A 27,343-nucleotide genomic window follows, 5' to 3' on the forward strand; every position below is an offset into this window, starting at 1 on the left:
AAATTTGGTTATTGTAGAATAAACATGATCCATATATAAATAAATCGTATATATAAAAAAACATTGTTCACTGATGGTAATTAATTCTCTCGCATTCTAAATTAAAAAAAAAAAAAAAACAATTCCTATAAACAAATAAATTGTAATAACTAGAACACGTAATATATTGTTTTATTAAAAACATATAAATATACGTACATGTTATTGGGGATATTATTTATCGTTTTTCAACCGACTTCCAAAAGGAGGAGGTTATCAATTCGTCCGTATTTTTTTTTTTTTTTTTTTTTTTTTTTTTTTTTTTATGTTTGTTACCTCATAACTTTTCACTGGGTGGACCGATTTTGATAATTTTTTTTTTGTTTGAAAGGTAGTGCTTCCCGTGGGGTCCCATTTTTTTTATTTTTTTTTCCGATGATGGTATCCATGTGAAAACGACATAAGTCTTAAATTTGCATTACGTGTATGCGCGACAAATAGGTGAATAACTGAAAATCACGTTAACGTATTTTGATAATTCTTTTTTTATTATAAAATATATACTTCAAGGGTAATTTGGTGAAAGTTTGGTAAGGTTCTGAGCACAGGATCCATGATAAAGTAACGGAACGGAAGGGAACGGAACAATTCTGAGGAGCACGTTAGCGATACTCGGTCGAATCTTTTATTTATAGGTTATTTGGATATTTGAGTCACCTTCCGTAATGTGGTTATGTTTATGTAATTATCATAGTCGAATATTATAATCAACTAGCTACCCACCCCGGCTTCGCACGGGTGCAATACTGATACTAAATATACTACAGAATTTGTTTATATACGACATCACATCGCAAACTTCTAAAATGATCAGTGTTTCTTTACTATATTGTTCATGTATTATATACACAAACCTTCGCCTTGAATCACACTATATTTTAAAAAAAACCGCATCAAAATCCGTTGCGTAGATTTAAAGATATAGGGACAGAGAAAGCGACTTTGTTTTATACTATGTAGTGATGGAACTCCTATGCGGCTCGCAGTTAGGGTGCGATATGGGGCAGAATTTCTTACTATCTTTAATCAAATTTTGTGTATGTGATGTGATGTCATATGATGTACGAAATATAGTTGGTCTTTTTCAAAGTTTTTTTGCTGAGTTCGATTACAGCTCTTTCGAGGGATCCTTGTAGTTAACGCCGCGTGACGTATTAAATCCGCATTTTCGAAAGTCTATTTTTGCTTTATTCGCAAGTTTCCTTTGAAATTGTCCTCGTAGTGTTTTCTGACTCATATAAACGGAACGCTTAATCTATCCGTATTAAAAAAAATAGTTAGTCAACATCAGCTTCACTTAAAATCAAAAAATAAATAAAATTTTAACAAAAAGAAAAACCGACTTCAAACAAAACACTATTTTAAAACAAATGAATATGCACGAAAAAGTAATAAAAATAATTGCGTATTCAACATATTTTTTAGAGTCTTCCTAAGTTAAATGAAATGAAAAATATTAGACTACTTAAAAGTCGATTAACGATTATATCATGTAGTTATAATTATTGTTATATTTGGAGTCGGTGTCAGCCAACCCTATACTATATCTATCAAAAAACAATACGAGAATACTTTAAGAAATATGTTTCTTACAAATTACCTTTTACACAATAATATTCTGGATCAATCAAGGGGCTCGTATCTCTTCTTTCTTTTGATTGTTGGGGCAAGGGCACCGTGGCTGACACCGGCTCCAAATATACCAATAACTATAACTACATGATATAATCGTTAATCGACTTTTAAGTAGTCTAATATTTTTCATTTCATTTAACTTAGGAAGACTCTAAAAAATATGTTGAATACGCAATTATTTTTATTACTTTTTCGTGCATATTCATTTGTTTTAAAATAGTGTTTTGTTTGAAGTCGGTTTTTCTTTTTGTTAAAATTTTATTTATCGTATTCCGAGCACGTTTATGACGCCCCCAGAAAATAACTCAGGTAACATTTTTCTTTTCTAATGATAAGGGATAACAGTCGACCAGGAGTAAGGTCGTCGTGACATTTATGTCAACTTTTCCCTACTGCAAATTTTTATTTTTTCTAAGATTATTTTTGAGTAAAAACTTTTTACAAATAAAAAAAAATATATATTTTTATTTTTTTAATTTGACGTTCGCTCAATAAAGACCATCCGTCAGATAGAACGAGAATTGAGAGAAAGAGATATTAATTTAGAAAGAGATATAAATACACCTGTAGCTTGAGAAGCAGAGATGCTTGTACATCATCTCTCCTTATACTATTGCGATTTGTGAGAAAGGTTGGCTAGCTTATGTAAAAACATCTGATATAATATGCACTCTGCACTCTGGCAATCTGCATATAATATACATAATTATTTATTAAGTTATAATAAAAAAAAAATATGTTCCATATTTGTCATAGCTGGAAGATGCTTTTATCGAAAAGGATTTCGTGTAAATCTAGATACAGTTTAGTATATATTTAAGATGCTTGAAGGTCACACGGAATAGGACATCACTTTAGCATTTTATCTAGATTTCAGTAACGTTGTTGAGGTTGATAGATTATATTATGGCAAATATTTGTTTTTCTTGGAACATAATCAACCAGCATAAAGAATAAACTTAGAAGCAAAATTATTTTATAACATTTCAACGTGGAAAGGAGTATATATTCGACATCGTTATATATTTCGACGTCGACATCATACGTCGAAATTTTCTTTTCTATATACAATTTACTTCTCACCTTTTTACATTGAAGGTAGGTAGGGCGCGTAAGAAAATATTAAAATATTTTTTAGGACATAATTCGTAACTGAAGGGACTATTCTATTCTATTTGATATAAAAGTAATGATTATTGTTCTTGAAGCAGTAGCAACAGTGTTTGTTGTTAAAGCTGGTATTCATCATCAGTTAACTAGTAGGTACTAGTACTAGTACTAGTAGTACTACTTCCACTGCTGAAAATAAGCCGTTCGCAAGGTGCGACAAATTTGCCATTAATTCAGTTATTTTACTATTATAAATTCGAAAGACTATCTATTAGATCTTTAGCTTAGACCACTGAATCGATTTCGATGAAGTTTGTTACGGAGAATGTTTCATTTCTAGAGAAGAACATAGGAAAATAGGATTTCTTTAATTTACCTCTAGTTTAATTGTGATTAAGTAAATGTTTTCAATATTTCGCGCGGGTTCAGCTAAATGCTTTATATTTTTTATCGAATTAACATATTTGAAGAAATATGTAATGTGTGTATTTGAAATACGCCGTTTGATTTCATACAGATAGAATTCGACTAATAATGGTACAATTAGTTTCGACAGAATAGGTTTAAACTTTGAATTCGGTCAAATTGCTATATGCCTAAAACACAACACTGAAAATTGAATGTCATTTGAGTTGAAATGCCTTCATCGATCCTAATTCTGCTAAAACGTATTTATGGTAAAAATGGCCCTTCGTCACCATCCTACTTTCACGCGGACCTACTGCGTACTTCTGTTAAAATAGGTCAAACTATGTTTGTTTTCTAAAACAAATCAGTCGTGTAATTAGTTGCTTCCAAAATTAGAAAAACAACATGTTACATATAAAACAATCTCCAAAGGAACTTTACGTTTATATCAATTGAGATTGAGGTATTTACTAAAAATAAAAAAAATGCTATAAATAAATCTCTCGTAGAAAAACTTGAAAAGCATCTGATGATGACATGATGCTCTTTTGTTTAATTACTAAACTACTTCTTTGACAGAGGAACAATAACAACAGTGAAAATAGATATGTGGATTTATGTAAGACCAAGAATCAATACAAAACATAATACTGTAGCAGGAGATGAAAACGACACGCTCAGACATGTTCTGATGTCCTGTTTATAAGCGAATGATATTCAATAGAGAACTATTTAACAAAGAAGCCTATCTCCGACGTTCGCTCGAAGTGGGACGCGGATATTGTAGCGGCCTTCAGTTCTCTTGAAAACTAATTGAAAACGACTTCTAGTGACACGTCATCACTAAAAGGCTTCACAATTCGTTTTTTCATATCGTTTTTCTTATGTTCGGTTCTTTAGATACATTTTCACTTGAACACGTAGCTATGCTTGTTAGTTAACCGTACATATTGACGGTATGGCGACTTCTTTTAGATATCGATAGATTATATTATGGCAAATATTTGTTTTTCTTGGAACATAATCAACCAGCATAAAGAATAAACTTAGAAGCAAAATTATTTTATAACATTTCAACGTGGAAAGGAGTATATATTCGACATCGTTATATATTTCGACGTCGACATCATACGTCGAAATTTTCTTTTCTATATACAATTTACTTCTCACCTTTTTACATTGAAGGTAGGTAGGGCGCGTAAGAAAATATTAAAATATTTTTTAGGACATAATTCGTAACTGAAGGGACTATTCTATTCTATTTGATATAAAAGTAATGATTATTGTTCTTGAAGCAGTAGCAACAGTGTTTGTTGTTAAAGCTGGTATTCATCATCAGTTAACTAGTAGGTACTAGTACTAGTACTAGTAGTACTACTTCCACTGCTGAAAATAAGCCGTTCGCAAGGTGCGACAAATTTGCCATTAATTCAGTTATTTTACTATTATAAATTCGAAAGACTATCTATTAGATCTTTAGCTTAGACCACTGAATCGATTTCGATGAAGTTTGTTACGGAGAATGTTTCATTTCTAGAGAAGAACATAGGAAAATAGGATTTCTTTAATTTACCTCTAGTTTAATTGTGATTAAGTAAATGTTTTCAATATTTCGCGCGGGTTCAGCTAAATGCTTTATATTTTTTATCGAATTAACATATTTGAAGAAATATGTAATGTGTGTATTTGAAATACGCCGTTTGATTTCATACAGATAGAATTCGACTAATAATGGTACAATTAGTTTCGACAGAATAGGTTTAAACTTTGAATTCGGTCAAATTGCTATATGCCTAAAACACAACACTGAAAATTGAATGTCATTTGAGTTGAAATGCCTTCATCGATCCTAATTCTGCTAAAACGTATTTATGGTAAAAATGGCCCTTCGTCACCATCCTACTTTCACGCGGACCTACTGCGTACTTCTGTTAAAATAGGTCAAACTATGTTTGTTTTCTAAAACAAATCAGTCGTGTAATTAGTTGCTTCCAAAATTAGAAAAACAACATGTTACATATAAAACAATCTCCAAAGGAACTTTACGTTTATATCAATTGAGATTGAGGTATTTACTAAAAATAAAAAAAATGCTATAAATAAATCTCTCGTAGAAAAACTTGAAAAGCATCTGATGATGACATGATGCTCTTTTGTTTAATTACTAAACTACTTCTTTGACAGAGGAACAATAACAACAGTGAAAATAGATATGTGGATTTATGTAAGACCAAGAATCAATACAAAACATAATACTGTAGCAGGAGATGAAAACGACACGCTCAGACATGTTCTGATGTCCTGTTTATAAGCGAATGATATTCAATAGAGAACTATTTAACAAAGAAGCCTATCTCCGACGTTCGCTCGAAGTGGGACGCGGATATTGTAGCGGCCTTCAGTTCTCTTGAAAACTAATTGAAAACGACTTCTAGTGACACGTCATCACTAAAAGGCTTCACAATTCGTTTTTTCATATCGTTTTTCTTATGTTCGGTTCTTTAGATACATTTTCACTTGAACACGTAGCTATGCTTGTTAGTTAACCGTACATATTGACGGTATGGCGACTTCTTTTAGATATCGATACTATTATTATAAAGGCAAAAGTACGTCTGTCTTTCTATTACACTTTCGAGGATGAACCGATCAAACCTGTCAAAGAAAGCCCTAAAACGCAAGACGATTAGTATACTATAAATAATAACACTATGCCCTAGTCTATCAACTATACAAAGTTGGTATACATTACGGAGCAGCAGTGGAAAAACACCGTTGGCTTAAATTTTTTAACACAGTTGTCACAGTGTGGTGGGACGGTAATCCGATTGTGCAGGAGAGAGGTGGAGGGGGATAGGAACAAAACGTGTAGCCTATTCCAATCGAAGGAGGAATGAAGCTAAACAAAGCTCAGATTTAAGTATTCCATGCGATTTGATAATATCTGTGTTGTATTGTACACTACGAACAATCCATCTATACTAATATTACAAGTGCAACCGTAACTCTGTATCTTTGTCTCCGTTGCTTTGTAACAGTTACGGAACCAATTTTGCTTACTTTTAGAATGAAGTAAGCCACGCATAAAAAAGTCGCCTATGGAGTTCACTCCATGACCAATCCTAAAAAGGAACGAAGCCGGGGCGACATTTATAATAACAAACGAACAACGATATTCCATTTAATTACTAATATCTACTTTTATTTTACTTCCAAAGTTCCAACGACGTCATCATTGGTATTATAACATAATTTTCCTTGTGAACCCATTGTTTTGGTCAAAATTCTGAATATCATAGATGTCTCAAGTTATCAACGATATCACGCCAAATTCGTTTTCATTTTCCTTTACGCCTCTTGTGTTTTGAATAGGCATCTTAAGGGAAGTTAACGTAAAATTGGCAACTGCCTATTGTTAAGATTTTCAGGGTCTATGAATTTCGGGACTTCATAAGCAACCACTAGTCTATCAAGTAAGATTTACTTTATGGCAGACAAAAATATAATTCAAAATGTTAATGACTATACAGCCTTTGTTCGCCTGGTTACAATATTTACTCGACGCGATAAGGGTGTCGTCAAAGTTTTCGCGTGAAGTGTACATAATTACACTTCTGGATATCTATATATCAAATAAAAATAAAACAATACAACCTCAAGTGGACGGTATTAATACAGACGGGTACCTAAGCCATACCATAATTCTACATAAGATAATTTTTGATGTGATTTTAAGATTAAGGTTTAGGTTTTGCTATCATCAACACTGGCTTATACTAATTCCATTTTGTTAAAATATCCTGTCAATCCCTACACGCATATAGCAAGCCTCCCTTAGGTCACATTTTTTACGAATTTTATTTCATCCATATTTTCGTATTACATCTATGCTTATACTACAGACCCGCCCCAGTTTCGCACGGGTCCAATACTGATTAATAAATATACTACAGAATTTGTTTATTTACGACATCACATTAGGTACAAACTTCTAAAGTTAACAGCGTTTCTTTACTACATTTTCTATGTATTATATACAAAAACCTTCCTCTCGAATCACTTTAACTATTAAAAAAAAACCGCATCAAAATCCGTGGCGTAGTTTTAAAGATTTAAGCATACGTAAGGATGTAGGATAGGATACAGAGAAAGCGACTTTATTTTATACTGTGTACTGATGATGTAGTGATTATAAATGCGAAAGTAACTCTGTCTATCTATCTCTTTCACATCCAAATCCCGGAACTGAATTTGATAAAAACTGCTATCAAGCAAGCCTGAACAAACAAGGATGAATATAGGTTCCTTTTTTAACCATTCTATTCGATATTCAAATTCAAAATATGCATAATTCACTTTTAACAAGTTTAATGTATACTACGAAGAATACATTAGGTTTCGCGTTAAAATATTATAAACAATAGCAAGTCCATAACTTCGAGATAAGAATCAACGTCTCGCGGACAATAGGTATTATAAAAATCTTCAGATCATTCAAATGTTATTTATACAGGATAAAACTATTTAATGCTAATAACTTTATTTTCCTTAAAAGATTTTACTGTGGTAAATTATCATTGTTGGCTTCGTATTATACTTTGTAAACTTCATGAACTTTAAATATAAAGGGTACTTTAGCGTTTCGGTTACAAATATCGCTTTACTAGAGAGGGCTGATAAATTATAATCAGGTCACAGTACTAATGTTATCTCTGCAACCTTGCAAATTAGTCAACTACGTTGGTCATGGGTAACTTTTATGACTGCATCCCGAGATTGCAGGCCAGGGTGTGCCAATTACAAAAACTAATGACTCCTTAGTAGATTGCATACCTTGGGAATGAGATGTTCTTCAGGCTCTCATATAACGAAAGTATATATTTTTGTTATAGTTTGTAAATAATATTTGTGAAATATGACATTTGAAACAAACGACGATAAAAACTCAGTGCGAATTACGCATTGAATTTTTTTTCCGGTTCTTCTCGGTTCATGGAAACGTTTATCTATATAAATATTATAAATGTGAACGAAACTGTCTGTCTGTCGCTTTTTCACGATGAACTCCAAAAAAGGACGTAGGTTACTTTTTTGCCTGACACATGATAACCGACACTCTAAAACGCGAGGGAAGCCGTGGCTACTACTAGTATTAAATAAAGATTTTTGACTTTGGCTTTGATTCTTTGTGAAGAGTTTTTTTAAGTTATTTTTAGTTCAGTCCGGATGCAGTACAGTGATACAAAGTATTTAAAGCCGTCAGTTCTGCGCCTAATTGAAATATTGCAAGCAGCACGTATCAAAAATCAAAATCAAAATAAACTTTATTTAAGTAGGCTTTTACAAGCACTTTTGAAACGTCATTTTACAATTAAGTGAAGCTACAACTAGTTCGGAAAGTAGATTCTACCGAGAAGAACCGGCAAGAAACTAATTAGTTACTCTTTTCAACCGACTTCAAAAGGGAGGAGGTTATCAATTCGTCTGTATTTTTTTTTTTCATTTAAACAACATTTAAAAAATAGTCATATTAGTTAAATACAATTATATATGTATGTAATGTATCCTGCCTGGAAGTCAACAGGTATTAATTCCACGCTTTTTTATCATCTACAAAATCTTGTATCGAATGTTTAATAATCTGTTTCTTTGAACTTTTCATTGCCTTATATTTAACTAACTAGCAACGAGAGATTCCACCTTCATTATATATAACTCCAGAACCTTTGTTTTTGGGTAGTACCGATATTATAAAATAAAATTCAGCTGACAAATCTTAAGATTAGAAAGCCTACAAACATAAAAACTCTTCAGTATTATTATATACTACGTACAACTATATCCATAATTCTCGCGAATAGTAGTCCTAACAATATACACAAATGTCTAAATAAACTTCGAACCGCCTTGAAGTATAGTGAATATATCAGCGCGGCTATATTATACAAGGCTGAAAGAACATTTCCTAATTTAAATAAATCGTTATTTCCCCGTAAAAACTTTACGTTTTGTTCACGTGAAAACTCATTTGTTTGTTTAAATTGATAGCAGATAACCTTGAAACTTCGTAAAAGCAATGTTAAATCGTGGTAATATACATAACTAATACTGGTTGGTATATTTTATTATATCACAGATAAAGACCCGTTTACAGTTTTATGATTGTTTTAATTCTTTTTGTTACTTTTAAAAATTCTTTTGGTTTTTTTTTAGTATTGCAATTATAAATTATTTATGAATTAATTATTTATAAATGCTCTATTGAAGTAGATGGTTAATTTTAAAGCTTGTGCTATGCTGGGAGGATAAACGCCCAAGGAGTTATCGAATCTGCGACCTGACATAGGTACCAGGTAGGTAATAGGATTTTGGTGGTTACCGCTGGTTTGTTAGTGGGTAAACCCGGTGGACCTGGGCGCACTCGGCGTCCAGGAAACCGGGGAGTGCCCCCCCCCCCATTTTCCATCACATCGGGGAAGTGCGTAAAGAAAAAAAAAGGCAGGCTGCTCGTAGCTGTATGCTATGAAATTGATAGTACAGACAGGTCTAATATAATTTTTTATCAAATAATAGTAAAAACCAAATTTTAAGGAGACTGAAAGGAAAATACTCCTTAAACAAAAAACTATTATTCCAAATTTGTTCATAAGAGACATATTTCTCAAGAGATATAAACAAAAATTAGAACCGAATTGATAACCTATTCTTTCAAGTTAGTTAAAAATGACATTCGAACAAATATTTGATTTTGTGTGTGAATATGTAACATGTGCCCCAAATCCAAGTCCATGTACAATCTATTTTATATGTACCTATTTGAATAGCTTTTTATTTGTAGACTATGTGTTACTTAAGCCCATTTAAAACTAACCACACAACTAGCATTTTAAAAAAAAAATACTCGTTAATATGACGCCACTAACAAAATAAACAAGGAAGATAAATTCAACTTAAACTAATTAACATATAATAAACTTGACGTTGGTACATTTTATAAGACATACAAGATAATCGATGTACAAGAATAGACAAGAGCATGCAAGATATGCTGATTCAACGAGCGTCGGCGGATATAGTAATGAGGCATCAACAATTAATATTCACAGAATACCTACGCCGTACACACTATATTATATTCAGTAATTCCTTTACGGTCTCACATATAAACTATGCTTTATTGACAATGATATATCTCTTTCTTTCATCATTGATTTGACATTCGAAAGAAGAAGATGGAATTGGAGAAAATGTGCCCAAACTCAAGAGCATTTAGGGCCCTGTTATTATCATCCTAAATTAATTGACTACTGGACATATGCCTATCGAATTGGCACTATTGAGTTCGAATTTCAGCAATTTCCACCCGCTCCTAGTAAGTTTGCTTACATCGTCACTAAACCCAGCTGAAGTTCTCTTTCTAAATGACGCTTATCAAGGCCTGTTCTGCACTTCTACGGTATAAGTGATTACGTTCATGTCATGCTCGACGGTCAAGGAAGAACAGTGGTGGCAACTGATTGGATCTGATAAAATTCTTCCATATTTGTCATAAAGTGTTGATTACACTCCAAAATTTTTCCCCAGAGAAGAAAAATAGCATGCCCAGCAGCAACACTTAGGACTAATCACGTCGACTTAAGTGGTCATTTCTATCAACAGCCACTGACAATTAGCAAGCAGCGTTGAATGCAATTGAATATGTATCATATAATTGTGCCTGTAATTACATTAGCCGGTACACCATTTACAACAATATAATGTATTAGTGTCTAGGTTTGGCATAACTAATGATTGAAAACCAGACGAGCTGTCTTGACCGACCATTCTAACCTCTCTATACATTAAAAAAATAAAATCTCTCTACATTACACATACACTGTCTACATTAAACTTAAATTTCAATGCAAAGGTAAACTGCGCAGGAGACATTACTAATTTTATTGGATACATCAAACCATATACTAGTTTGATATATGTATTGTATACAGTATTTTTTTACATACTTATTTAAGGGCATAAATTTATATATATATATATATATATATATATATATATATATATATATATATATAAGTACATATTGTTGGTGTTATAACATTGAACCCTTATAATTTATGTAGTTTTCATTTTACTGAAAATCTACACTATTGAACTAGTAAACTAAAAAACAAATTCCAATCCTGGACGGTTCGTTCTTGCTTCATGATTGACAATTAATCGAAAAACAAATTTCGTTTAAAGGTAATGGAATTCATTGCATATAGTACGACACTACTTTGATGTAGCATCGGCAATTCAATAGAGCCGATTACTGACGTTTTACACAACCGATAGAAATAGCTCCCTATCGCGCCATTTGACGCTATTCGTCGCTATAGTTCTCGCGTCAATTTTTGCGTCGACGAAGCAAGTGCATGTAAATCGACGAATATATTAAGGTCATATGATATTATAAAAGATCATATTCACATAAGATATAAATATAGATAAATTGGGATGTGATCGATTTTACGAATTTTGCCGATGCTACATTTAAGTTGTGTCGTACTGTACGTAACTCTACGCTTGATGTTTTATACATGTCATATGCAAAACATGCAGATTTAAAAATGATATCGATTATATCAAGGAATTCTCTATCTATCTATTCAATTTAAAGAATAAAGTAAAAATATATAATATACAACAACAACAGCATGTAAACTTTCCGCTACTGGGCTAAGGTCTCCTCTCCATTTGGGGGTTTGTGGAATACACATGTGGCAGAATTTCTATGAAATTAGACACATACAGGATTCCTCACGATGTTTTCCTTCACCACTGAGCACGAGATGAATTATGAATATAAATTAAGCACATGAATATTCAGTGGTGCTTATCTGGGATTGAATCCGCAATCAACGGTTAAGATGCACGCGTTCTAATCACAGGGGCATCTCGGCCAAAATTATACATGTAAATCATTAAATAAAATGCAAGAATTCTTACGACTATGTAATACACGAAATGTCTTGTTCCTACAACTGTTATATATAATCTTTTTATTTCTTATTTATAATTCAAGAAAATAACGGGAAGATTATCTTAGAACAAATTAACATACCGACAAAACCGTTCCTAGAATACGAAACGAAAAATTTAAACAGGAAATAACGGAAGTTCCTTTACATTCGTGTAAGTTCTTAAAATATGATTCAAGTGGGCCTTGTACTATATTCGTTAAATACGCATTTCATTCGACGCTGTTTGTTTTCATTCAATCTATTTTCGACAGTTTTATATTCAGCTGAGTGCAAATATGAATGACGCCCACTGAACTGTTGGGGTATTCACGGAATCATACGGGCGTTGGCGGCAACTTTAAATCCTTTGTTAATGTTAATGTTACGGGTTTTGGGAAAATTTTGGTACAATATATTAATAATTTCTAGAACTTTTGGGTAATGCGTCAGAAATATACTTTCAAAGATCACACCATATTAACACTATAATTTATCATAATACTACAATATTTAAATTTTCTATAAATCACTTCTTACACCAAGCATGGAGGATGTTAATTTTAGATTAAACATGGAATCTCATTGGTTTTCTGTAAGTCGAAAAATATGAAAAAAAAAAACACAAAGCAACTTTTTCAGGAGCAACGACGATATATGGTTTAATAAAAAGCACATTTTTTATAATAATTTGATTTCCTAACATTATAGGCAAACGGTCATTTATTTCATTGTTTGTTATTTTTTCCTTACTAATATTATAAAAGACAAAAGATTGTATGTATGAATGTTGTTATTTAAATAAAACTAGTTAGTGATTAATATACACGATTAAAATCCGTAATAACTAGTTTTATTTAAATGTGTAATAATCGCGAAAATTTAAGGCAACATTATTTTGTTATTTGTTTTTGCTAATTTAAACAAAAACTGTTAAAAACTAAATGAATACGTAAGCTACCTGAAAACCAACCCATAAAACGAAGTGAATCCGCCGGAAAAAAAAACTAGTACATCATAAATATCGAAAGTAATTCCGTGCCAAATGAGTGTTTCAGGACACATCGCATTTTTTAATGTTTATCTGATAATGGCCGCCATCTGTCAAAACAGACTACTCAATGTACATCCGAGCTAATTGCTTTATCGTATCTGAAGTTTTGCGCACGTCTCTTGTTTCGGTTAGACGTGAAAACATAACATATGAAAGATTTGTTTTCTTATGATCGAGTGAAACGCTAGCGCCCTAAATTTATAAATGATAGTCGGTGATAGATGAAAGTAAAATGACTCGCTGAAACATTTCTATCTGGACGTACTATTTACTGGTTCCATAAAATAGTTTGTTGATAGATTATTGTTTCAGATACGTTGATCTGAAATGGATTATAGACCACGTGTATTTATTCTCTCTCATATATGAACAGCGTATTACATACTAGCTGGGCCTGCGACTTTGTACGCGTTTGAATTTAACAAAAAACAAATATTATTGTATCCTAAGTTAATCCTTATTATATAAGTGATCTGCCAGTGGAAGTTCCGTCAAAATCGGTCCAGTCGTTTCAGATATTAGTCAGAACAAACAGGCAGACAGAAAGACAAAAATTGTTATATATATTTTAGTATATGTGCCGTGTAAACATACATTTGCATTGAGTAAAAAAGGGCTATTTCAATATTAGTTTTTCATTGCTAGCAGTTCCCATTCAGCTTTGCTTATTTTATAAAGAAAAACTGTGTTTTCAGTGCGATACACCAAGCTTATGTCGTTTTAAATACTCTTAAACAATTAGACCATAAGTCTGGGTGAATAATAAATGTAATTACATATTGATCGATTAGATTGCAAACAGATAAAAAGATATCGACGATCACCATACTTAATTTTTATTTTGTATTTCTTTTCTTATTTAATAGTGTCTTTCTCAGTCTCCACATTCAATTCAAAATTAAGATTTCCTCCAAATTCCAAGACTGATGTTTACTATTTTTGAATTACGGATTATAAATTTAATAGACACTCGAGATATTATAATTATAATTTAAAAGTTACTGATTTTTATAAAAATTTATTTGAATTCGAATGAAATGTCATAACGATATTATGTGTGAATTTCTTTTAAATTGTTATTAATTTATTAGTACACCACCTCTACTTCGTAGAGCTTAAATTCATAAAAAGTTACGTGAATATTTCCCCCTTGAAGCAGTCATTTATTAAAATCTTTTCTTTGTTACCACTTCCATCAAGTCTATCGAACTCTGGAGATCTTGTGAGTTGTGACTAGTAGTGTCTCATTTAACTTTTATTATAAAAATTGCCATTATTCTATATTTTTAAAATTTGTTTATATAAGAAAGAAGCTTCCACAAAGTGGGAATACTTTATAAACGAAATCGGTAAAGTCGATTACAATTATAGTGTGACCAGGGAAATATGAGTATTTATACATATAGCTCTAAAATAGCTTCACTACTTCTGCCATAGATAACATATTAGAACTAAATATGTAGTATCTACGTCTATGGATGTTAAAAAAAAATCAAAATCGAAGAGAAATAATTCTTACATACAATGTGTATGAATATATGATATTCTCCTAACTGTTATTCAAAGTTATTTACGATAAATGTGTTGCCAGTTTCGTCGAAGGCAAATATTTGCTCTCGGTTTATTTGTACGCGGATTCTCTCTGATGTGACGGTTTAATGACACAACGGGGACGATATGATTTTTAATCAACACTGTTGTGAGCGGCTCGAGGTTGGTTATTTATAATTTAGAAAATAGATTTTAGTCACGATATCATCATTAAGGCGACGTACGTTGCTTTAATCGGCGTTAGAAAAAAAACACAGTTATAATTGAATAGTAATGATTTCTCTAATTAAGGCATATTAAATATTTTGTTTACTTATATAAATAGTTCTATTAATAAAAACTATTAGCGAAGGAATTGGTTTTGTTGCTGTAAATTATCAGCTGCTGGACTAAAAGCACCTTTTACCTTTTAGGAGAACGATTGCAGCATCCAAGACGCTCCTCTAATGTGTATCATATCGGTGGATACACATATGAAATTAGATGGCATGCTTAGGTGTATACGAATGATTCCTCACTACATTTACCTTCAACACAAATTACCCACATCAAAATTCAATGGTGCTGAATGGGTTTAAATCCGCAATCATCGGATAAGATGCATGCGTTTAATGCATTTAATTGGTAACAGTAAAGTCTAGTCTAGTCTACCAATTTGTAGTTGTAACTGGTAGTGTATGGATGATATAAGGGCGGGTACTCACTGCTCGGACTGGTAGCGGCGCGCGGCGTGCGGCGCGGGCGCGGGCGCGGCGGGCAGCAGCAGCTGCGTGTCGGGCGAGCAGGCGCGCGCGAACGCCGCCGCCGCCTCCGCAGCCGCGTCCTCGTCGCACAGCGACGTGTCGTCGTCCGCTGCTAACAATTGCACGCGCGTTAGCTTTGCATTCAACCCACTGAAGGTAAGTGGTCACCATCACCCATAGACAATGACGCTGTAAGAAATATTAACTATTCCTTACATCGTCAATGCGCCACTAGCCTTGGGAACTAAGATGTTATGTCCCTTGTGCCTGTAGTTACACTGGCTCACTCGCCCTTCAAACCGGAAAACAACGATACTGAGTACTGTTATTTGGCGGTAGAATAACTGGTGAGTGGTTGGTACCTACACAGACGGGCTTGCACAAAGCTCTACCACCAAGTAGACGTAACAGTGAACTACTGCTACGGTAGTTTATTATTAATTTTCAGCCTTTTGTTACATGTAATATTATTATAGAGTAATGCAATTTGCAATAACTATACGATCTAAGACATTATTTCGTGAAAATTTAAGTAAGTAAATTGGAATATTAATGGTTTAATGGATTTCTTGATATATTTGAAATTTCCAATTACAATATCAATGATGATATAATGTTTAATGTCAAAGATATTCCCTAAAGCTGACTATTAATACTTTAATTTAAAATATTAGGAATTTTTTTTTAGTATAAACTACGGTGTATGGAACAAAACGATAATATAGTTGAAATATTAAAGATTCAATAAACGTATTATAGTTAGGTTTAATACAGTACATTTGATTTGATTAAAGGGAAGATTCTTCCTATCTTTAAATTAAATAAATAAATATTACGTTTCAATATGCTTTCGATACTAGCTAGTATCGTTACCACCTATTATCTAATTAAAATTTCCAAAGTTAAATAAACGAATAAGAGATCAAAAACATGTATTTAAGCAATACATTTAGATTTTATAAAATGTATAATATGTATACACATTTGGATTGATAGCTATCATAATCACAATATAGCATGAAAAAAAAAAACAAATGAACATAATGTTGTCTTAAATTTTCGCGATTATTGCACATTGAAATAAAACTAGTTTTAACGGATTTGAATCGTGGTCACGGGTGGACTACCCGTGACCACGAACGCTGTAAAGTGTTCGAAACGTCGGGATGTTAAAAATAATTAATATACGCGATTCAAATCCGTTATAACTAGTTTTATTTCAACAAATGAACGAACAAAAGGATCCCAGTGAAAACGTAACCGCCTAAAAAACTACATAGAAGGTAAATTCGCGTCATGACGTATTAAAGCATCGGACACGCTTGCGCGACAAAGCGACGTGCGACCTTGAAATGTCATCACAGTAAGGCTGCAGCCACATTTGCGTTAAAAAATTAACCAAGTCTAATTAGTCGCCATCGCTTATGTATTCGAACTCTAGTATAATTCTGCAATGCGGCGTTCCTATCTCATAGGAAGCACTGTCACTATCAGTTTACGATTTGTTTTCCTGATAAAATAAGACTGCGTCACATCAACTTTGATATCACTACAAATGTAAGGCATTGTTCTCAAAACTTACTAATGTGTGAGTGTACTACTTATTATACATGTATACATAGTAATGTTATATGCCCAAATTAAATAAGTACTACTATTTATACTTGGTGGTAGGGCTTTGTGCAAGCCCGTCTGGGTAGGTAACACCCACTCATCAGTTATCTACCGCCAAATAACAGTACTCTGTATTGTTGTGTTCTGGTTTGAATGGTGAGTGAGCCGGTGTAACTACAGGCACAAAGGACATAACATCTTAGTTCCCAAGGTTGGTGGCACATTGACGATGTAAGGATTAATATTTCTTACAGCGTCATTGTCTATGGGTGATGGGGACCACTTATCATCAAGTGGCCCATTGGCACGTCCGCCAACTTATACCATAAAAAAAAAATCGACTAAGGTATTTGTCAAATTAATTATTTTTATCAACGACTAGCAACCCGCCTCCGATTCGCATGGGTGCAATACGGGTACTAAATATGCTACAGATTTTGTTTATTCACGTCATCACATTACAAACTTCTAAAATTATCACTGTTTCTTTACTGTACTGTCCATATAAAAAATACTGTCGAATCATTCTCTCTATTAAAAAAACTGCATCAAATTCGGTTGCGTAGTTTTAAAGATTTAAGCATACATAGGGATGTAGGGACAGAGAAAGCGACTTTATTTTATACTATGTAGTAATTATGTAGTGATTACCGATTCAATCCCATTTCTTTCTGAGATAAGAGCTCGTCTTTTATTCAATTTGAATATTTAAGATGAATCAATATACTGTTTTTGTTTGCATACAAAAAATACGATTAAATAAAGGTACATTGTTTGAATACGTATTTGCAATCACAATCTTGGTCACGATAATCAACGTCTGACATCTCGAAACGACACAATTTATTTGGTACTCTCTCTATAAGAGTTATGCTACTGCGTTGTCATACAAACGCTTTCATTATGTTTCATATTCTTAATATTCCAGCCGTGTATTATCTTATCTGTGCACCAAATTTATCTTACTGTACAATTAAAAAAATATATATAGGACAATCATAAAAATATGTGCGTAATAAGATAAAAGAGTTGTGTTGTCGTAAATGTTTTTTTTTTTTTAATAACGACTGACGTAGAAATGAGGAGAGAGTATGGTCGGGTGGTTTCCTTTTTTTTGTTATGGTAGTGATAATTTTATGGACATATGTATGTGTTTTTTAATGATATAGGAAGGCGGATTAGTCAATGGGTCACCTGATGGTAATAGGTCATGTCCGCTAATACACATGGGTACCGTAAGAAATTTAAACTATTCCTTTAACCTTGGAAACTAAGATGTCACATCCCTAATAGTTACACTGGCTAACTCATCATTCAAACAGTAATACAATAATACAAAAAAATTGCAGTTTTTATATAGCTTATTCGTCAAAATAAAAGTTTTTCTTATTACACTTGACAACATAAATTATTTTAGTGTTGTGTAATAGTTGTTGACTTATAGAATTTCAACATTTAAAAAAAAACAAAGAAAGGCAACCAATATATTTGACACGCACCATAACATTATAATTTTACTTACGATCATATTCAAATGCAGGATTTATCATTTTCAAACACAAACAGAGACAAAAGCATCACGTTAATAAACTAAGACATTATGTAAAAATAGTTTTAATTTTTATGTATAATTGTATGTAATCTTTAAAAGAAAATAGAAACAGCTTATTTAACGAGAGAAATATTTAAAAACAGAATTCAGATGACGAAAATGTCTCATTTAAGTCAGCTAAGTGTAAAATACAGATAACGAAAAATTTTAGGCACTTGTTAAATTATGGCGCGAAGTCATTTCTTTGTTTGAGATAAAATGATGCTGGAGATAATACAGTATTACGTTTTTAACATTTTCTTTCGTAAAAAAACTCAATAGATTTATTATTCGTGTTAGTACATGTTTATTGAATCCTATCGAATATTATAAGTACTAAGGTGTCTTTGTCAGTAAAGCTTTGAAATCTGAACTATTTAGCCGATCATTTTTTGTTTTTTTTTTCTTTATTTACAATCGTTAAGTGTCCAGCCAACATAAAAGAGTGTAATACTTGCTCCACACGTGGGTGACAACAGTGTTAATATAAGTAATATATTATAAGGCATTATTGACATATTTTTAATAGAACATTCCGCCATTCAGGACTGGTGTTAACGGTTGTGAGATAAGTGAGCCAGTGTAATTCCTACCACCCACTTACCTTAATACAATATATGTAACTGCAGACTACTTGACATTTATTGATTAGCACTATCAAGAGCTATTTTGTAATAACAAAGTATTATTTATTTAAGTAATTGTTTTTTTAATATTATTATTATAACCAAATAACAAACGAAAATATTTTATAATAATAATTATAAACCCAACGAATATGGTACACTATGTTATTTTTTAAATTATTATATTAAATAATATGACCCGTAGAGAATGACGTTTTGAATACAATTCATATATTTAGGTATGTAAATATACGTTCAGAGCATTTAATTTTGCAATATATAAAAATATTTAACGACAAATTTATTTTTACCAATTTTTGTAATAGGCAACTTAATTCTCGATGTGGAATAATCTTAATAAAGTCTGATTTAAATACAATAAATACAACAACAACATACCAGACTTCATTCAACATATAATAATAATAATAACATAATCAACATCGTTCTTCCTTTATCCCAATTTACTTGGGGTCGGCGCAGCATGTCTTCTTACATACTGCGACAATAATAAACATATACTGTAAAACTATCACTAGGTACCTACGACACAGGAATACCTAGTGTGGGTACCACCGGACATTTCATTGTATAATGTTGTTTTTTGTAAATAAACATTTTTTCATTCTTTTCATTTTTCATACTTCCCTATCTAACATCTCACAAGTAACATTATTTCCAGCCATATCATTTTTCACACAATCCATCCATCCATCAACATATAATAATATATAAAATAAAAAGTGACGAAATTAAGTTGTAACCGAATGTTGACTCAGATAATCTGTATAAAGGTGTGTTTCTATTTTGTTGGATAATGTTATTGAATTGATTTAAGAACAAAGAAATTTTACATTAAGGATAACAGAACAATGTGTGTCTATGCGAACGGAAGACGAATACGGTATACGGTACTTGGTGGTAGGGCTTTGTGCAAGCCCGCCTGGGTAGGTATCACCCACTCATCAGATATTCTACCGCTATACAACAGTACGCAGTATTGTTGTGATCCGGTTTGAAGGGTGAGTGAGCCAGTGTAACTACAGGCACAAAGGACATAGCATCTTAGTTCTCAAGTTTGGTGGCGCATTGACGATGTAAGGAATAGTTAATATTTCTTACAGAGTCATTGTCTATGGGTGATGGTGACCACTTACCATCAGGTGGCCCATATGCTCGTCCGCCAATCTATTCCATTAAAAAAACGCAATGCCAACATCGATTCCACAATGGACATTTTGAATTTTGGATTGGAATACAAGTATCAAAATAGACAAAAGATGACAGTAATTTGTTAACGAATTTGAAACTGTGTTTTTGAAGCAGTTACAATGTTAAGATTTTTCTATTAAAAATAAAATAAAAGTACAATTATTATAAATCACCAAGAAATCAGTAATAATCAACGTTTGTAGAAATCTTATGAGATGTTATTTAGTTATTCTTAGTAAAAAGTAATCCCATTTACCATAACTTGCCATAGATTTTTAAGATTTGTTTTGTTTATGCCTATATAATTATATAATTCAGAATCAACAAATAGAGTGGCAATATTAGCCTTATATTTTTTGATTTACTTCATTTAATTCTACTACAACACGTAATTTATTATGGCATTGGCATTTTGGCATGCTTATTGAAACCATATACAGCATTACGTCATTATTAAATAGTATTTATTTTAAATAATTTTTAATCTGTGCAGGTTCATAATTTCCATAATACAAGCTAATTTATTCTCACCGGTTGGTCGGACTTTCATTTCCAAATTCAAATGCACGCTCGGTATTGGTGTGACTGGAAGCGCCATGTTTTCACAAATTTATTATTTCACTGCACAATTTTTCAAGAGGACTGCTCAGACTAAGGTGATCGATAATACTGAATACGTCAATATCCGATAAGCTGGTGTACCAGTATCTCTGATAAGCCCGGACATATTATTGAGGAACAAATGATAATTTAGAACGATGTCATTCTAGATTTCTTTATTAAAAGTTGAATAAATGTATTGATTTATTTTGTTTGATTAATTTGATAAGGTACTTGAAACGCAGTGCGTTTTCAACAGGTAAAAACTTTATACTAACCAAATTATATCAAAAATAATAGTTTTTGAAGAAATATCATAATAATATTAGAATTAGGCATGTTCTGTACGTTTGGTACTTTCGGTTTCCCACTAAAATTAATGAAACGATTGCTATGGATAAAAATAATGATAAAATTCTTGCTTACGCATGTAAAGTCGCGACTGACAGCTAGTTTAACATACAAATGAGTTTATTTAATACGAGTTGATAAATAATTCATGTAATTTTCTGAATAATTAAATGAAAAAAAATTGTAATAAATAAGAAAAAAATATTTTAATGGCCATAATCTATAAAATACAGATAAGCAAGGAAATATTCCATTTTCAAAATGAGTATTAAGGCAGAATTTATAATAGACTTTCAATCTTTTACACATTCTAAAAATAGGTATATAAGTCAAGCTTATTAATGTTAGATTTATGAAGATACGGCCGATAAACCAAGTAAATAGGGCGTGGATATAATATCATTTGATTAAATCAATTGAATGTTTTTTTCATATAAAAATTATGACGCATTATTTCGAGGAAAATCTATGTTCATCATTGCATTGATAAAATCCTTGTGATAAAAATGGTTAGTCAGGATATTACTTGACAGAAGTATACAAATGAATTATAATCGCGAATTAAACTAGCCACCCGCCCCGGCTTCGCACAGGTGCAATGCTGATACTAAATATAATACAGAATGTCTAACAACGATCAAAGATTTTATGTCATTAGACAATACAAACTGCATTACAAACATTATTTTTGATCTCTAAATAAACTCTATCTCGTTATTAATAATATCAATGTTTCTCTAATATATGATATATATATAAACCTTCCTCTTGAATCGATCTATTGGAAAAAACCGCACCAAAATTAGTTGTGTAACTTTACAGATCTAAGCATACGTAGGGACAGACAGCAGTAAGTGACTTTGTTATATACTATGTAGTGATTAGATGTTTCAGTAGCGTATACTTCTACTTTGTAGTAGGTTATTGCAAGTCTGCTAGTGAAGGTACCACCAAAAATAAACATTTTGGTAGCGTTGTGTTTCGATTTCAAGGGTGAATACGCTAGTGTACAAGAATAAGGAACTTAATTTCTCATATCCAAAGGTTATTGGCCCATGGTTATGTAAGAAACGCTTATAAATTCATATACAAAATTTTTACATCGTCAATGTTAATAAACTGTGATGAACGTTTAACATCAGTCTATCTATCTAATTTAAAAAAAAACAACAACGGGAATTCTATTTAAAAAACGCAGGTTTCAAACGATCAAATAGTAGTAACATACTTAACTCATTAATAGTATTTTAGTAATTTCATTATAATTATATTTTTCTCCCCCCTACCTATGTACTGTATTTTTCCTTAACATGTTTTATTATTTGTATTACTTCAACATTGCAAATTATTTTATTTCAAAATACCATTTATTTTTTAAATAGTTAACCTGAGTTCCGACATAAACGTGGATATGGATACTGATATTATAAATATGAAAGTAACTTTGTCTGTTACCATCGATCGCTTGAACCGCTGAATCGATTTAGACGGAATTTGATTGGGAAGTGGTATAAGTGTCGGGGAGCGACATAGGGTTACGGGCAATGATGTTGTAGTAAACAGATACATATGTTATTAACGCGCAAAAAGTGAAGACTAGAAAACGTCCCAATTGGGACGTTTGCCTTCAGTCGTTTTACGTAGTAATACGTTATAATACATCATAATTACGTAGTAATACGTTTTGCGTAATTAAAACATCTCGTTATCCCTTTTACTTATTGCTTTTATCAAGCTATCCTTTTTACTTTTAACGAAATGTAAAAATAAACTAAAATAAACGGTACCCGGCGCGGAACACTTTTTTCTGTTGTTTAGTATGGATATAACATATCTGTTCATTAGGATATCATTGGTTACGGCTAAGGGTTAGTGCACACGGGTCGCGTACCTCGGTCGGCGTGCGAGTGCGGGTTGTGTATGATGCGTATGCGGCGCTCGGGGTGCGCGTCGGCGTCGCGCAGGCGCCAGCGCGCCGCGTCCGCCTCGCGCGCGCCGCGCGGGAAGTACAGCGGCGCGAGCGCCTGCAGCGGCGACAGCTCGGCGCCGCTCGCGCTCACCAGCACCACCGTGCCCGGCAGCCGCGCGCCCTCCAGGTGCCGACGCACCGCGCCTGCGCACACACAATACATTTTTTTTTTTTTTATTATTCTTTATTGCACAGATCAAACATGTACAAAGGGCGGACTTAACGCTATTACAGCATTTTCTGCCAGCCAACCCAGAATAGTGCAGGAGAGAAGTCAGTAGGTGTGCACAGAAGTTAAAGAAAAAAATTAAAATATATACATAGCTATAGACCCCTATACATATATATAATAATAATAATTTAAGGCAGAAATTAAATGTTTATTATGATGAAAATATCATTGTATCTTTTCTGAACTGGTATATGTAATGCTGTAGAGCCGAGATGGCCCAGTGGCAGCCCCGGATCTAGGGGGGAGCAAGCCCATGCCCCGGGCGGCAAGTTCAGAGGGCGGCCAAATTCAACCTTTACATACGAATGGATAACTCATATCTTACTTAAGTTTAACCAAGGAATAAATAATAGTATAAGTACAGAAATTTCATAGTCGTATCAACTCGACCGATATCCAAAGCTCGGAGTGAAACGTGCTGCATGAACATTTATTATTTGCAAGGCGCGTGGGCATAGATCAAAAAACGCGCCCGCGACCTGCTCACCCGCAGTTCAAATGCACAAAGAGTGTATGATCAAATGAAAAACACGGGTACAACAAATTAAATCATGCCAGGGTATTGATCGAGATATTGAGAGAGCAATTCACTCGAAGAAAGAAAAATGGAAACAGATTTTGCGTACTGTTATGGATGTTGATGTATCTGTCCACAATCAATCAATCGAAATCAATCGAGTGAATATAGAAATTCAGAAAGTAGACAATATCCTTGCCCGTTCCGTCGCACTCACGGATGGTCTGCTCAAAACTTTGCAAAAAATTAGACAAAATCCGATGGAATATTGGATAAAAGAGGCTGGAGAAGTTGCTAAAAAAAGTGGTGTTGACCCTATTTTGCAAAATAAACGAATTCCGAAACGGAAAAAACATTTCGATGAGATGTACGAATTACAAACACTCCAGCCTATTCAATTGCTTTCAAAAGAAATAATGATGATATTTGATAGAATTATAGCAGAAATTAAAAAGAGGTTTGAATGTGCTACCATGCTGAATTTGAATTTTGCTTATCTTAATGGTAGTAATATTTTGAAAATGACAAGAGACAATGACTCTGTCCGCATACATCCACAAGCTGCGAGCGAAATTTTTAGCAAATTAAAACTAATTAAAAATTATTTGCGATCTTCTATGAGTCAGGAACGCTTACCGAGTCTTGCAATCTTAGCGATAGAAAATCGAATTGCACACGAAATAAATTATGACAAAGCTATAAATTTATTTGCTGAATAAAAAGTACGAGAGTAAAATTATAATTTCAATTTACAAAAATGCAATATATATATTTGATTGTTATTATGCATATTTTTATTTTAAATTCTATCATGTGCCGTGTAATAAATATCTAATATATCTGTAATTTTAAAACACAGAATAACCAGCGATGGAAGCATTATTTCCAAATTTCAATGAATTAGTGGACATCTGGTAGCTGAAATTATATGGATTATAAAAGTAAAAATGAATATATGTGGGAGCGGCATTTTCAGATTTTGCCCCGCCTAAAAAAACATGAAGATCCGGGGCTGCCCAGTGGTTAGAACTCGCGCATCTTGACCGATGATTCGGGTTCAAACCCAGGCAAGCACCACTATATATATGTGCTTAATTTATGTTTATAACTCATCTCGTGCTCGGCGGTGACGGAAAACATCGTCAGGAAACCTGCATGTGTCTAATTTCATTGAAATTCTGCCACACATGCATTCCACCAATCCGCATTGGAACAGCGTGATGGAATATGTACCAAAGCCCTCTTCTTAATGAGAGAGGAGGCCATTAGCCCAACAATAGAAAATTTACAGGCTGTTACTCTAGTCTTGGTTGTTGGTAGACCAAGAAAACGGTGGGCTGATGATATCACCAATGTCACAGGGAGCGACTGGCTAACAGTAAGCAAGGACAGAGAGACGTGGAATAAACTGGAGGAGGCCTTTACCCAAAAAGGGGTCCATATTTCACACAATGGAGACTAACCACACTAACAATAAATTAAGAAAACCTACTAACAAACTACTAATTTCATTTGAAATGTTGTATTGAATTATGGAATAAATGGCTTTATTATTATTATTATTTATACTCTAGTCTTACTCTACATGTAATGCTATAAAATATTGAATTTAGTTTTATATTTGAATAGGTTATGGTAACTCACGTAGGGCGACGTGCGCGGCGACGTCGGGCGGGAAGTTCCTCCGCGGGGAACTCACGACGCACAACGCCAACGAGCGCACGCCCAACTCCAGAGCGCAGTGCAGGACGTTTCTGTAACATATATATATATGTTGTTATAATATATATATATATATATATATATTCTCAGCATAAACGAGTATCGTAAATCATATACTTAAATATAAAAACTCTTTGTTGATAACACACGAGAGTCGAGATGGCCCAGTGGTTAGAGCGCGTCCATCTTAACCGATGATTGCGGGTTCAAACCCAGACAAGCACCGCAGATTCATGTACTTAATTTGTCTTTATAATTCATCTCGTTCTCAGCGGTGAAGGAAAACATCGTGAGGAAACCTGCATGTTACAAATTTCATAGAAATTCTGCCACATGTGTATTCCACCAACCCGCATTGGAACAGCGTGGTGGAATATGTTCCAAACCTTCTCCTCAGAGGGAGAGGAGGCCTTTAGCCCAGCAGTGGAAATTTACAGGCTGTTGTTGTTGTTGTTGATAACACACAGATTTTTACACTATAATTAGCCCCCCGCCCTACCTTCATGCGAGTACGTGATATATTATGATCAAATTACATAAAATAATTATAAATTGTAGCCTATGTGTTATCTGATGTATAACCTATATTATTGTAAAATTTCATCCAAATCCGCTAAGTAGTTTTTTCGAGAAAGAGCAACAAACATACATACATCCTCACAAACTTTCGCATTCATAATATTAGTAGGATTTATAATATTGTAGTAACAAAACTCGGTGTACATTGTCCTGTTGTCATAATAGTTGATGTGTTTATGTATTATTTAGCGGCGACTTCAAAAAGATTTGTATTCTTCGTACATAACGACATTACATCTATACATTAACTTTTAAACTATTTCAAATAAAATTACAATCAAAAACAGACACAACATTATACACACAAAAACAAAAATATTCCAACGAAATGCTTATAACGAACAATTTATAATAGCAGATAATGAATAAAAAAATACAATAGAGAAAAATAATCTCGTCACTTTTCTATTGAAGTGTACACAATCATAGAGTTATAAATAATAACTCTTTGATTTTGTACACTTCACTTCACTGCAGAAAGAAAATTAACTTTTTCATATGAGTATACTTACTTGTAGCAGTTGTGTAAAGAGCTCTCGGCCGCTGTGTGATATTTTGCGACGTACTTCGGACTGACCGTATGTATGATGTGTCTACAGCGAAGGTCGTACCCTCCAGTTACTACCACTTCTCCTGTCCGACATTCTGTAATTAAAAAATGGGGAAATTTTAGGCTTTAAGGCCTTAAGGCTGGGATGGCCCAGTGGTTAGAACGCGTGCATATTAACCGATGATTTCGGGTCTAAGCCCAGGTAAGCACCAATCAGTTTTCATGTGCTTAATTTGTGTCT

At 33.1% G+C, this 27,343-nt stretch overlaps 1 protein-coding gene across 3 annotated transcripts in view; it reads right to left on the reverse strand.

The window, feature by feature from the left end:
* LOC124532656 (protein GDAP2 homolog) overlaps nucleotides 1–27,343 on the reverse strand; it is a 105,673-nt gene that overhangs the window by 29,923 nt on the left and 48,407 nt on the right. For 2 of the 3 annotated variants that reach the window (XM_047107690.1, XM_047107689.1), the window contains exons 4-7: nucleotides 27,065–27,197; nucleotides 25,896–26,005; nucleotides 23,425–23,646; nucleotides 15,501–15,651 (exon numbers count right to left, since the gene is read on the reverse strand). In XM_047107690.1, coding sequence (XP_046963646.1) covers nucleotides 15,501–15,651; nucleotides 23,425–23,646; nucleotides 25,896–26,005; nucleotides 27,065–27,197 — 616 coding nt within the window. The remainder of the gene's footprint in view (nucleotides 1–15,500; nucleotides 15,652–23,424; nucleotides 23,647–25,895; nucleotides 26,006–27,064; nucleotides 27,198–27,343) is intronic. The other variant, XM_047107691.1, reaches the window with a different exon arrangement.

This window comes from Vanessa cardui, chromosome 9, assembly GCF_905220365.1.
Source record: "Vanessa cardui chromosome 9, ilVanCard2.1, whole genome shotgun sequence".
Taxonomy (NCBI): domain Eukaryota; kingdom Metazoa; phylum Arthropoda; class Insecta; order Lepidoptera; family Nymphalidae; genus Vanessa; species Vanessa cardui.